This window comes from Pongo pygmaeus, chromosome 23, assembly GCF_028885625.2.
Source record: "Pongo pygmaeus isolate AG05252 chromosome 23, NHGRI_mPonPyg2-v2.0_pri, whole genome shotgun sequence".
Lineage (NCBI taxonomy): Eukaryota > Metazoa > Chordata > Mammalia > Primates > Hominidae > Pongo > Pongo pygmaeus.
In genome coordinates, this window is record NC_085931.1 from 46,950,122 (window position 1) to 46,965,309 (window position 15,188).

The 15,188-nt window shown below is 38.0% G+C and overlaps 1 protein-coding gene across 22 annotated transcripts in view; it reads right to left on the reverse strand.

Annotated features, from left to right (window-relative positions):
- The window catches only part of RBFOX2 (RNA binding fox-1 homolog 2), a 291,147-nt gene that overhangs the window by 198,259 nt on the left and 77,700 nt on the right, over nt 1-15,188 (reverse strand). For all 22 annotated transcript variants that reach the window (XM_063663007.1, XM_063663008.1, XM_063663009.1 and 19 more), the window contains exon 2: nt 376-426. In XM_063663007.1, the coding sequence (XP_063519077.1) occupies nt 376-426 (51 nt within the window). The remainder of the gene's footprint in view (nt 1-375; nt 427-15,188) is intronic.

Sequence of the window (15,188 nt, forward strand, 5' to 3'; positions counted from 1 at the left end):
AGGACTCAAAAACTCTGTGCAGGCAGGGGCTAACTGGCAGGTAATAAAGAGACAAGTCCAGCATTCAGAATTATGAGGCATCGAGAAAACCAGGTCAAAAAATTATTATGTAGCCTGGAGAAGAAAATACAAAAGCAATCATGACTGTGCTTGAGTGATTATTTTCTCTTATAATATCCACAATTTTAATAACATAATACTTATAGAATTTAAAAATATGCTTAATTTACATCTGTAAAAGTAAATTCACTGCTGAAACAAGCCACATTCCCTTTCAAAGTAAGTAATTTCAGGAAATGCTCTCTATCATAGCAACCCTTTGATGAAACACACCACACACATACATCATCTGAGTTACAAACAGCAGATACCAACCTGGCTGTCCCGCGCTGGGAATCCATGATAACCTGGAGTCAGAGGCTCGTTCTATGAGAAAGACAAGAAAAATATCAAACTATGAGATGAAAGAAAACGTTAAGCATAATCAAAATCATCCAAACTGATCAAATATAAATTCCTGCCCTGGTTCCTAAAATGTTCCATTAACTGTATTCCACCCTACATAAGTGTGTATATCTCCTCGTTAAGCCTCTACACTGGTAAAAACATAAAACAGTATTTGCTTAGGTGCACTATCCATAAAAACTATTTTCTTCCTTATGCAGCTAAATCTGTTTCCTTTCCAGTATCTCTTAGGCAGGGTGCTACTGCGACTGGGGTCAGAGTTAATTCCTAACCTCATCACACACTGTGGGACTTCAGCATCGCCAGCCCCAACTCACAGTAAGCCACTAGCACCCCTAAACACTAGGATAACCAAAAACTTGTTGGTTTATTTCCAAATGTCCCCTGGATGGAAAGGGGACAAGTACCAACCCTACTGAGAACTGCCTCTTAACCCAGAAAAGTTTTAGGTCCTCATCTCTATCAGCCTGTTTCCCCTCAGTTTTTACTTTTTTATTTATTTATTTTTTGTTTTATCCCCTCAGTTCTTTGAAATCTGGATGAAATTTGACCTCTGTTCAAGACTTCCTCTACTACTCTCTATCATCCTATGGACTCAAGTGACTCCCCCTAATATTTAATATTTACTTAGCTTACTTGTGTAGCTTACTCTTTATGTTATTTATGATTCTAATTAATCTTATTTTTTAAAGGTACATCATGTTCAGTATCTGTCTCATCTTCACTTTAAACCACTAAGTCAAGATCCTTGAGGGCAAGGATGATAGCTAATAAAAGCTATGCAAACTCTAATTTAGTATAAGGTCATATAACATGAACACTCATTTCCAGCTTACTTGACCCATTCAATCATTCAGTTAATATATACTAATATTAATATTTTCCAAGCACTGTTAGTCGACTGATGGAGTAAAAAAGATGAATAAAAATAAGGCCCTTGCTTTCAAGGGAACTTTTAAATGAGGGAAGATACATGTGCACACAAAGGAGTAAATGAGAACACACGGCACTTTTGTAATTTTCAAAGTGCTCAACACTGCTACTTAGATATTCATCCTCTTCTTCCATTCATTGTACTTTCATTCCTACTAGCAGAACAGCATAAAATAAATTTTCATTGATAGGACTTTTGAATATAACAATAGAGTAAACTTTCCACTAATTGGTAGGCTGACTATATTCAGATATTTGACAGTCAAAAGCATGGAAGTCTTAAGACAACTTAAGCTTACTGCAGAGACCCTGTGTCTTGTTCATCATGGTTTCCCTGAGATCTAGCACAGTATTTAACACATGTAGACACCCAAAAGAATGTGTAATAAATAAATGGAGCTAAATAACCAGAAAATGTGTAGGAATTCAGACAGTTCTCCAAAAGAGATGTGCAAATGGCCAATAAGCACATGAAGAGATGCTCAATATCATAAGTCATTATGCAAATCAAAACCACATTGAGATAAAACTCACACTCATCAGAATGGTTATAATCAAAACGCCAGACAACAATAAGTATTGTCAAAGATGTGGAGAAATCTGAATTCTTCTACACTGCGGGTGGGAATGTAAAATGGTATAGCTGCTCTGGAAACAGTTGGATAGTCCTTCTATTAAACATAGAGTTATGTGACAAAGCAATTCCACACCTGGGTATATAACTAAGAAAACTGAAAACATATGTCCACACAAAATAATATACATGAATGTTCATAGCAGCATTATTTCATAATAACCAAACAGCAGAAAAAAAACAAAATGTCCGTCGATTGATGAATGGATAAATGAAGTATGGTACATCCATAGTGGAATATTATTCAGTAATTTTAAAAATAAAGTAGAGATACAACACAGATGAATACTGAAAACACCATGCTTGAAAACAGACACAAAAGGCCACAAATTATATAATTTGATTTGTATGAAATATCAAGAATAGGCAGATTATTCACAGAGACAGAAAATAAATTAGTGGTTCCAGGGACTAGCAGGAAGAAATGAGCAGTGACTGCTAATGGCTACCAGGTTTATCTGGGAGGAGATGACAATGTCCTGGAATTAGATTTTAGTGATGGATGCACACATCCATTATTATACTAAAAACCAATGAAACACTAAAAGCACTTCATAAATGCGAGATTTATGGTCGGTGAATTATATCTCATTAAATCTGTTATTTAAAAATAATAATAGTTAAGGCAATGTTGGCTATTTTTCATACTGATTTTTATAGGGGAGACATGCAGTTTAGATTTTAACAAAAGAACAAGGCTCCTTCCGAAATGCACAAGTGCCTTTTGTTTGTTCTGGATTCTATAAATTTACTTCCACACACCATTCTCTACAAATTTTAACAATGATGATGATAACCCCCAGTTATTAAGCACCTAATCAGTACAGTTCCAGTATGGTGGGAGAGAGGAAGAGATAGAGGCAAAAAGAATGAGATAATATAGCAGTATACACAAATATATTTCCTATCACTGGGGAAACTGAGAGAAGTTAAGTAACTGGCCCAATAACACATAGATATTGAATGGGAAATTCAAACTGCCAACCTGTGTCGGCTGGACTACAAAGCCCCTGTTCTTTCCATTTTTCCAGGTTCTCATCCCTACTAATGATTCCATATTATCCCCTTACAATGAACATTTCATGATTGTCTGAGAAGGGAATTATCTGATCAAGAAAGTAATCAAAAACCCCAAAAGCATATTAACAGAAATTCATCACTCCCAGAGGACATATGAACCATATTCCATAAAATCCTGGAGTTCAACAATGCAAAAAAAGTCCTATAAGGAAAAGATCACATTCATATAAGCCAGTATTGTCAAAAACTTCAACAGAAAAGTTGGTCATAACAGGTTGCACAGAGATGTGTCAGAAGAAATGGATCTACTCCTCCACCTGCCTTAGCACTCTTCTTTATTTCCTACCTCTCGGATAAGGCTATTTGGAACTCTCAAGCCTTCCTTGTATATATCTGTCTCTTACAAATGCATTAATTTTGCATGATTTTGAATTTTAAAGACATGGATCCTATTGCAGGTATTCTTCAGTAATTTGGCATTTTTGCTCAATACTATGTAAGATTCATCTCCACTAGGGCACATAACTGTATTTTACTATGATTGCCATTTAGTATTCTCTTATAAACTATAAACATGTCAAATAAATTACTTATCTGTCCTATTTTCCTGTTAATGGATAACTGAATTGTTTCCACTTACGGTTTTTGTGCTCACACCATGCTGCCTATGAACATTCTTTTAGATTTGAGATACCATGTTTTACATATGAGATTAGCAAAAATGAAAACACCATAAATAGGTAAAAAGATGAGTCAATGGATACTCTCACACCTAATAGTAGGAATATAAGTATATTGGGACCCTGTTATGGAAAGTAATTTGGCAGTAGTATCAAAATATTGAATGCATATACCTTCCTGTAACTTCACATCTCTATCTAGACAAAGAAGCATGTGCAAAGATTTTCAAAACAGTGTTGTTTGCCATAGTGAAAAACTAGAAAAAAAACTCAGTTTCCATTAATAATAAGGTAATAGTGTTATCAATTATTGCAAAATTTCAACATCCCACCTGCAAGGTTTTTAAAATAAGGTAAAATCTTTATAAATGACCTCAGGTCATATTAAATGACAGCAGAACAGAACACTCAAGCAGAAATAGCTAGCTGCACAGAAGGCTCAGGCAGGAGGATCACTCAAGCCCTGGAGTGTGAGACTAGCCTGGGCAACACAGCGACATCCCATCTTTTAAAAAAAAATAAATAAATACCTAAATGCATCGAAAATATAAAGAAGGATGTATAACAAACTTCTAATAGTGGTTAACTCTAGGGAGAAGAATCAGATTTGTGGAAGGTTGAAAGGACATGTTTTACCCAAATTTTACATTGTGTAAAATTCACATATAACTTAGAATAAAGCTGGTGTCAGTGTTTCTTAATGCTTTATAACTTATAAAACCAACTATATATCTCACTTAGTCCTCACAATGCATAAAACAAATTTTATAAATGTCATTTTACAGATGACAAAACTGAACTTCAGACACTTTAAGTGACTTGCTCATAATCAAATAACTAATGACAGTGGCTGAGACGCCTCCTCCAGGCTTAGGTCTTGATTCTATACCCAGTACTTCTACTACTTCATGACAACCACTAGGCTGCGCAAAATTAAAGGAATGGTAAAAACCGCAACTACTGTGTGCCATCCTCATAGTGGGAAAGATTCGCCTGCTATGGTCAGGGATGATTATGATTATCTAATGATATGCAAGTCTGAGTTTTTAATCAGCATAAAAACAATAACTGGCATTTAAAGTAGAGATGGAATTACAAGAAAAGCTACTGGAACAGACGAGATGGAAATCAGATGTGTTAGAAGTCCAAAAAGAAAAGGTTTTAGTAGCGATATGTCTATAAGCAAGCATTATTGGCCTATTAAGTTACAAATGAAAGAAACTGACTCTGTCTTGGCACAGAGACTGCTCAAAAATAAAAAGAAATACATAAGAAATAAAATACCAATCATAAGAATCTTTATTAACTAAGAGGTCAGCAATTAAAACCGTTTAGAAGCTTCTGGTTAGTGGACATGTGACAGTGCAACAGAAAAATCCTTAAGTAACTATCAAAAAAACCCCAACTGCTGGCCAGGTGCGGTGGCTCACGCCTGTAATCCCAGCACTTTGTGAGGCCGAGGTGGGTGGATCACAAGGTCAGGAGACTGAGACCATCCTGGCTAACACAGTGAAATCCCGTCTCTACTAAAAATACAAAAAATTAGCTGGGCGTGGTGGTGGACACCTGTAGTCCCAGCTACTGGGGAGGCTGAGGCAGGAGAATGGCGTGAACCCGGGAAGCAGAGCTTGCAGTGAGCCGAGATCGCGCCACTGCACTCCAGCCTGGGCGACAGAGCAAGACTCTGTCTCAAAAAAAAAAAAAAAAAAAACCCAGCTGCCAATGGACTGTGAATGTACAGTGGATACTGACAGAAGTGATACACAGAAAGAAAAATAGCATCTGACTTTTATATTCTTCTTTGACTGCTTAGATGCTCCTATATGTACCTATATCTGCAAAATCTCTTTAAGCAGAAGAATCCTTCATTTATTCAGTAAGAGTGGATTGAGCAACTGCTTTGAGAAACACAGTGCTGGTATTCTTGCCCTTGAGGAGCTGAGAGTCATAATAATTACAAGACAATGAGACTGATACCATAACTAAAGTCTATTAAAAATAACTACAGGACTTCAGAAGATCTTTTTAAAAGTGTGTGGGGGGATGGAGGTGAGTGATAACTTCAAACCTATTAGGACAAGACCTCCAGTACTGTGTTGAATTGATACATGCTGAAAAGACAGTGATTTTTAAAGCCATTTTTCTAAATGCTTTCTGGAAATTATCAATATCATTTCTGAATGATTAGTCAATATATTTTCCCAGAAAGAATACTGGCAAAATTACAAGAAAATACTGGTGAAATTACCCAGAAAACAGCACATAGAGGAGAAAAAAGGTACTATTTTTTGTAGCATTTTAAAAATACAGCTAAGAGAGGTACAAAGAAAACTTAACAATACTGAAGCTCAAAAGCTCTGCTTTCCATACAGTTATATTTGTGATATAATATACTAGCCATAAATCCTAAGCAATGATCAATGAAACAATAACCAAAGTGAAGTTGCCCAAGAAGCTTAAGAAAGACATCATGCTGCCAATCAAAGTATTTCTTCCTGGCTTCTATCATTGCTGAGAGTTGGCTAGGAGCAGAGTGCAGAAAACTGGAAATACACAACAAAGTTAAACCAAGCAATGAAAAAAACAAATCTGGCCAGGCGCAGTGGCTCACGGCTGTAATCCCAGCACTTTGGGAGGCTGAGGCGGGAGGATCATTTGAGGTCAGGGATTCGAGACTAGCCTGGCCAACACAGTGAAACCCCATCTATACCAAAAAATGCAAAAATTAGCCGTCTCAAGAAAAACAACAACAACAACAAACAAACAAAAAAATCCACAAAACCATCCCACTGCCTTTCTTTTGTGTCTAACAAAATGAAAAGGGAAGAATAACGAAAATGGAAACAAAGTGAATTCTTACCACTCTGCAATTTGGAGAGAGGAAAGCAAGATAAAGCAAAGGAAGATACAAAATGAAGCTGTCTTTTACAAATAACTTGGGTAATAGGTACAAGCTCAGATTTTTCATTGACTTACTCCCCAGTCGAAAATGAATTTCACATCACCTTGCATATATCTAATAACAGAAGGAAACAGACCACACTGACTAAAAAAAAGCAAATCTAGTTGCTCAGGATTTTCACTATGTTATTTGCAGCAAATTGTTTTTCAGGTATTGAGCCTATTTTTGAATTGGGACATAAAAGGAATGCCACAGGAACAGAAGATATAAAATCCCATATGCTATTACATGCAAAAACTAATCCCAGCAACAAATCTCTCTGGCTTGAGAAAAAAAAATATACCTTTTTTTTGAGGGTCTCACACTGTCACCCAGGCTGGGCTGAAGTGCAGTGGCATGAACATGGCTCATTGCAGCCTCGACCTTGCAGACCCAAGCGATCCTCCTACCTCAGCCTCCTGAGTAGGAGGGACTACAGGCATGTGCCACCACACCCGGCTAATTTTGTTTTATCTTTTGTAGGGACAAGGTCTCACTCTGTTGCACAGACTGGTCTCAAACTCCTGGCCTCAAGTCCTGCCTCGGCCTCCCAAAGTGCTGGGATTACGGGAATAAGCCACTGTGCCCAGCCTCAAGAAGAGAAATTGCTAAGTGACCACAGGGCGTCATTCTGCTTCCAAACCATAAGAGTTCAAAATACCTAGACATAAGATGAAGATTTGTAAGTGATATGAATCTGATAGTATCTAACAACATGGTCCCAACATGAGGTCCTACTGTTAACTAGTAAACTAAGCTTTCACTACAAAAAAATTCATTCTATCTCCCTATCAAGACAATCAATGACAGTTCTTTGTTACATTCACTACTCCCTCCACATTTACCACCCCCCTTTTTTTTAATTAAAAATGACCTGGTATAAGCAGTATGTTTCATGGTAAAATCTGACACAGGATTTACTGGGTTCTTGAAGATTATCTTTGAAAAACACTAAAATTTCTTCAGTAGTGGTCACAGGTGTCTAAGAAATAACCAATCAAACCCCTTTTCTTTACAAGTGAGGAAGCTGAGACTTAGAGAAGTGCCTTGCCCACAGTCACTCAAACTAGGTAGGTATAAAAGAGAACCCAGAATTTACAACTCCTGACTCTCAAATCATATAAACTATTCACCTCAGACTCTACTAGTTATATTACAGATATATGTAACTCCTTTCATCATGCAATAGAAAGGTTGGACTGAACCTTGGGAGTTGAAGATACAGATTCAAATTCTGGCTGGGTCACTTTCTAACTATGTGACTCTAGTGAAAATCCTTAATATCTCTGACCCTAAATTTTCTCAACTGTGTAACAGATAATATCTACCACATAAAGTTGTGACATTCAATGAGACAATCAGGTGAAGCTTATCTGCTACAATATTTAACATACAGGAGAAGCTCAAAAAAAATTCCTTCCCAATCCCCATGTCTATTCGTTGCAAATTATATAGTCTATGGGAATAAATCCCACAAAGTAGCACATTTCCAAATAACCAACCTTTAATTTTCTTAGCTTACTCTACATCAGTTATTTAGGAATATGTGCTAAATGGCCATTCTGCCTCACTGTAAGGTGTTCAAAACCTAGTGATATTGTAAACTGATTCTAGTATTCAAGAACAGAATGAATGAGAATACCTCTAAAGTGACCAAAGAAACTCTGCCTTTTGTGACATACACAGTCAAGGCCACATGACAATACTTTGGTCAACAACTGATTGCATAAACAATGGTGGTCCCATAAGATTATAATGAAGCTGGTCAAGCGCAGTGGCTCACATCTGTAATCCCAGCACTCTGGGAGGCCGAGGAGGGAGGATCACCTGAGGTCAGGAGTTCGAGACCAGCCTGGCCAACATGGCGAAACCCCATCTGTACTAAAAATACAAAATTAGCCGGGTGTGGTGGTGAGCACCTGTAATCCCAACTACTCAGGAGGCTGAGGGCACAAGAATCGCTTGAACCCAGGAAGCAGAGGCTGCAGTGAGCTGAGATCATGCCACTGCGCTCCAGCCTGGGCGACAGAGCAAAACTCTTCCCCGCCACACAAAAAAAAAAGATTATAATGAAGCTGAAAAACTCCTATCGCAGTGACATCATAACTGTCATGGCACAAAACATTACTTATGTGTTTGTGTGATGCTGGTGTAAACAAGCCTACTGTGCTGCCAGTCATATAAAAGTCTAGCGCATACAATAATGTACAGTTCACAGTGCTTGATGATAATAAATGGTTATTTTACTGGTTTATGTATTTACTATACCATACTTTTTTTCATTAGAGTGTACTCCTTCTACTAAAAAACAAAAAAACAAAAAAAAGTTAACTCAGGGAGGTCCTTCCTGAGGTGTTCCAGCACACGGCACTATTATCATAAAAAATGACAGCTCCATGTGTGTTACTGGCCATTAGCACCTTCCAGTGGGAAGGATGTGGAGGTGGAAAGATACTGATGATTCTGTCCCTGTGGAGGCCTAGGCTAATGTGTGTGTTTGTGTCTTAGCTTTCAACAAAAAAAAAGTTTAAAAAGTAAAAAAAAAAAAAAAAAATTAAAAATCTTAATTAAAAAAACCTTATAGAATAAGAATACAAATATTTTTGTACAGCTATATAATGTGTTTATATTTTAAGCTAAGTGTTATTACTAAAGAATCAAAAAGTTAAAAAAATTTTAAAGTTTATAAAGTAAAAAAGTTACAGTAAGCTAAGGCAAATTTGTTGTTAAAGAAAAATAATTTTGTAAAAATTTAGTGTAGCCTAAGCGTACAGTGTTGATAAAGTCAACAGTAGTGTACAGTAATGCCCGAGGCCTTCACATCCACTCACACTCACTCACTGACTCATCCACAGCAACTTCCAATTCTGCAGGCTGCATTCATAAGTGCCCTATACTTGTGTATCATTTTTATCTTTTATACTGTATTTTTGCTGTACATGTTTAGATAAATTAAATACGTTTCCATGTTTAGATACATTGTGTTACAATTGCCTAAAGTATTCAGTATAGTCACATGCTGTACAGACGTGCAGCCTCGGAACAAAAGGCCATATCATACAGCCCAGGTATGACAACGTATGCTTCATACAGCTAGACAGTCCACTCTGCTGTCATCAATTCCTGTTTGGCTAACACCCTCAGTTCTTTCAATTGCCTTTATAAATCCACTTTGTTCTTGCATTTAAAAAAATAAAATAAAATTCAATCATGACAAAATTATATTTTGAAGCACATAAATAAGAAATAAAATTCTGGCCAGGCACAGTGACTCACTCCTGTAATCTCAGCACTTTGGGAAGCCAAGGTGGGAAGCGTTCGAGACCAGCCTGGGCAACACAAGGAGACCCTGGGTCTATAAGAAATAATAAAAATTAGCCAGGTGTGGTGGCGCACACCTGTGGTCCCAGCTACTCGACAGGCTGAAGTGGGAGGATGGCTTGAGTCCAGGAGGTGGAAGCTGCAGTCAGCTGAGATTGTACCACAGCATTCTAGCCTGGGCAACAGAGTGAGACTGTCTCAAAAAATTTTTTAATTGAAATTTTAAAAATAAAGTTCCCCGTTAATCTATCTTTTCTAGTACTGAGGTTTAAGATCCTACTATAAATATTCTTTAGCAGTTTCCTTTCATCTTTTTTTAAAACTGTGGTTAAGTATACATAAAGTTACCATTTTAGCCATTTTTCCGTATACACTTCTATAGCATTAAGTATATTTATATTGTTGTGCAACCACCTCCGTCCATCTCCAGAACTTTCTGATCTTCCCCAACTGAAATGCTGCACCCAATAAACACTAACTCCCCATTCCTCTCTCCCTCCATCCACTGCCAACCAGCATTCTACTTTGAGTCTCCATCAATGTGACTACTTTAAGTACCTCATGTGAATAAAGTCAAACAATATTTATTTGTGCCGCGACATAATCTCAGCTCACTGCACTTATTTCACTTACCATATCTTTATGGTTCATCCATATTGTAGCACGTGTCAGAATTTCCTTCTAAGTCCAAATAATATTATTGTGTTAAAATTATATGAAAACACAATTTTATGTGCATATCACTGTATTGTAGCCTACAATATGTGGTACGTAAAAATCAAATTTTGTCCATCCATTCATCTGTCAATGGACACCTGGGTTGCCTCCACCTTTTAACTATTGTGAATAAAGCTGCTATGAATATGGGTGTACAGATATCTATTCAAGTCCCTGCTTTCAATGCTTCTGGGTAAATATTCAGAAGCAGAACTGCTGGATCACTGGTAATTCTATGGTGTTTGCACAGTGACAATATTTAACTTTTTAAGGGACTGCCATACTGTTTTCCACAGCACTGAACCATTTTAAATTTCCACCAGCAAAGCACGAGAGTTTCAATCTCTCCGTATTCTTACTTACACTTGTCATTGTGTATTTTCATCCTAATGAGTGTGAAGTGTTATCTCATTGTTTTGATTTATATTTCCTTTACAACTTAGTGATGTTGAGCATCTTTTCATGTACTTTTCATCTTTTCATGTGCTTATTGACCATTTGTATACCTTCTTTGGAGAAATGTGTATTCAAGTCCCCTGCCCATTTTATAATTGGGCCATTTGCTTTTCTGTTGTTGAGTTGTAAAAGTTCTTTATGTATTTTGGATATTAATCCCTTATCAGATATATTTTTGCAAGTATTTTCTTCCATTAGTTGGTTGCCTTTTCACTCTGTTAATAACGTCCTTCGATGCATAAAAGTTTTTAATTTTGATAAAGTCTAATTTATCTGTTTTTTCTTTTGTTGCTTGTGATTTTGGTGTCATGTCTAAGAATCCACTGCCAAATCCAAGGTCATGAGGATTTACTCTAAGTTTTCTTCTAAGAGTTTTATAGTTTTAGCTCTTATGTTTAGGTCTTTGATCTATTTTGAGTTAATTTTGGTATTGATGTAAGGTCCAACTTCATTTTTTTTTTTGCATGTGTCTTACTTATTTTTGAGGTTCTTTAGATCTCTGTCCATTTGCCATCTTCTTCCTGTTTTCTGAGGATTTAGAATTAAAAATCCATACCATCTATATACTGGTTATCAATTAATTGATTATCAGCTCCAAATTTACCCTTTTTGCCAGCTGTGTGAAAATGAACCTGGGCCCTTTAAATATTTTTCCTTTGCAAAGCATGCATGATGTCAAGCTTTATCCATAGAGGACACAGGAGACACATTATAGGAGGAAAGCATTTTGCTTCCAGGTCCCATTGTGCTTGCCTAGCAGGTTCCTACAGGATAAGCAGTTTCCCTCCATCCTAGCTCCTATAATGGACAGCAGCCAGCAGCTAGTAGCTTCCCTCAGTAGACCTTTTTATGCTGTCACATGGCAGCAAAGTGCCTCTGGTGAGACAACTCCTTGTGAAGAGCTTTCCCCAAGTATCCTAGAGGGTAGTTTTTGGCAACTTCAAAAGGACAGATTTCCAGCAAGTTCTGCTGGTATAAGTCCATAGGGACTTACTTCTCTGCCATTCTGAGAGTCAAAGTCATGCCTTCTCCAACAAAACCCCTCAGATTTCAGTCTCTCGGCCAGGGAGTGTTTGGTGGTATTGAGGGAGATGGCTCTTTGGGTATGATATCTCGGTCCCAGCGGTAGCTGCTTAGCTGCTATTATACTAATTCTATTTTATCACACATCAATCATATTATTACATCATATCTCTTATTATAGATACAGCAGATCTATATCTGCTGTTATTTAGAGTTTTCTTCCTACGAGCCAATTTCTCATTATTTCAATCTCCTCTTACGGGTAAATAATTCTTTTTTTTTTTTTTTTTTTTCTTGAGATGGTGTCTCACTCTGTTGCCCAGGCTGGAGTGCAGCGGTACTATCTCGGCTCACTGCAAGCTCCACCTCCCGGGTTCATGCCATTCTCCTGCCTCAGCCTCCCAGGTAGCTGGGATTACAGGCACGTGCTACCACGCCCAGCTAAATTTTTTGTATTTTTAGTAGAGACGGAGTTTCACCGTGTTAGCCAGGATGGTCTCAATCTCCTGACCTCATGATCCGCCTGCCTCAGCCTCCCAAAGTGCTGGGATTACCGTGCCCAGCCCCTTTTTTTTTTTTTTTTTTTTTTTTTTGAGATAGAGTTTTGCTCGTTGCTCAGGCTGGAGTGTAGTGGCGTGATCTTGGCTCACTGCAACCTCCACCTCCCGGGTTCAAGCGATTCTCCTGCCTCAGCCTCCTGAGTGCTGGGATTACAGGCATGTGCCACCACACCCGGCTAATTTTGTATTTTTAGTAGAGACGGGGTTTCTCTATGTTGGTCAGGCTGGTCTTGAACTCCCAACCACAAGTGATCCGCCCGCCTTGGCCTCTCAAAGTGCTGGGATTACAGGCGTAAGCCACTGCGTCTGGCGGTAAATAATTCTTTATATTAAATCCCCTGTCCAAAGTACTGCGTAGTCTCTCTCTCCTGGCTGGACCTGGACTGACACAAGCGAGCTGAAAAAAAATGCTAACAGCTACTTACTATATATAAGACAGACATTATGCTTAGTGTTTTATAAACATTATCACTTAATTCTCACTAAAACCCTGTGATATATCACTTTATAGTAAGGAAACTGAGGCTCAGAAAAACTATACAATTTTCCCCCCATATTACAAATCCAGGTCTGTCTTACATTAAAGTCCCTGCTGGCTTTCTACTATGGTGTTTATTTTTCTTCACAGACCTAAGAACACATTTTTTAAAGAAACTGAACATCTATGTGCAAAAAGAATTAACGTAGCAGGTCTGACTGCTATCCTCAGAGAAAGCAGCTTGCAAGGTTGGCCTGCGCTGGTATCTGAGAACTGAAGATTTCACAAGGGTTCTATTTCCAGAACTGATCAGAGTGGCTCTTATCTGTTAATGCCTGCTTTCCTTTTGGGAGTCTGGAATTTTGATATGTGCTAGGGTTAGGGTGCCTATGTGAACAGCCCCCTTCACCATCCCCAGCCAAAAAATCTCAGCACTAAGTCTGTAACAAGCTTCCCTGGTAGACAACACTGTCACAACTTACTGCTAGAGGAATCAAGCAAGTCCTGCGACTCCACTGGGAAAGGACTTTTGGAAGCTTGAGTCAGGTTTCCTCTGGACTTCACCGCATGCACCTTTTTTCTTTGCTGACATTGCTTTATAGCCTTTTACTAGTATAAAGCATAGCTATAAGTATGACGACATCTGAGTTCCGTAAGTCCTAGATAATTCACTGGACCTAGGGTAGTCTTGGAGACCCCCCCAAAAAACCTATAATACACCAAGTACTTTGTTAAATGCTGAGGACACAAAGATGAATAAGGCCTTTGCCCTCAAGGAACTTTAGTCTATTTAAATTTCCATTCCTTCATTCCTCTGATCATCACTTCTTAGTCTGTTCACTACTTAAAATAGATTAGATTCATTTCCCTGAGCTAAATTTCATTCTTAGTGCTGAAGTGATGCTAAATAAATATTTAATAAGTCCATCAGCAAAATCTGAGATACAAAGCTCTAATAGACTCAAAGGCTACACATACTTTCTCTTTACTTTCCCTGTCTTATTGTGTTCTTCATTAAAAATAAATTGACAAACACTTGTACGTTGCTGGTAGGAATGTAAAATGGAGCAGCTGCTGTGGAAAAGAGATTGGCAGTTCTTCAAAAAGTTAAATATAGAGCTACCATACGACCCAGCAATTCCACTCCTAGGTATATACCCAAAGAACTGGAAAACAGGTACTCAAAACCAATACTTGTACACAGATGTTCATGGCAACACTACTCACAATAGCCAAAGGATGGGCTGGGCATGGTGGCTCACACCTGTAATCCCAGCATTTTGGGAGGCCAATGGCAGGCAGATCATGAAGTCAGGAGATTGAGATCATCCTGGCTAACACGGTGAAACTACATCTCTACTAAAAATACAAAAAATTAGCTAGGCGTGGTGGCGGGCACCTGTAGCTCCAGCTGCTCGGCAGGCTGAGGCAGGAGAATGGCATGAACCCGGGAGGCAGAGCTTGCAGTGAGCCAAGATCGCACCACTGCACTCCAGTCTGGGCAACAGCGCGAGACTCCATCTCAAAAAAAAAAAAAAAAAAAAAAAAAAAGCCAAAGGATGGAAACCCAAACGTCCATTAACGGATAAACAGATAAACAAATTGTGCTATATACACACAAAGGAGTATCATTCAGTTATAAAAAGGAATGAAGTACTGATATATGCTACAACATGGATAAACAATGAAAACACACAGTACTAAGTGAAAGAAGCCAGACATAAAAGGTCATATATTATATGACTCCATTTATATAAAATCTCCAGAATAGGTAAATTCATCAAAAGAGAAAGCAGATTGGTGGTTGCCAGCAGGGAAAGGGAAAGAGAGGAGGATGATTGCTTAATGGATATGGGGTTCTTCTGAGGGTGATGTAAAAATGTGAGCTACATGGAGACAGTCGTTGTACAGCACTGTGAACGTACTAAATGCCACCAAATTGTTCAGTTTTTTAAAAGGT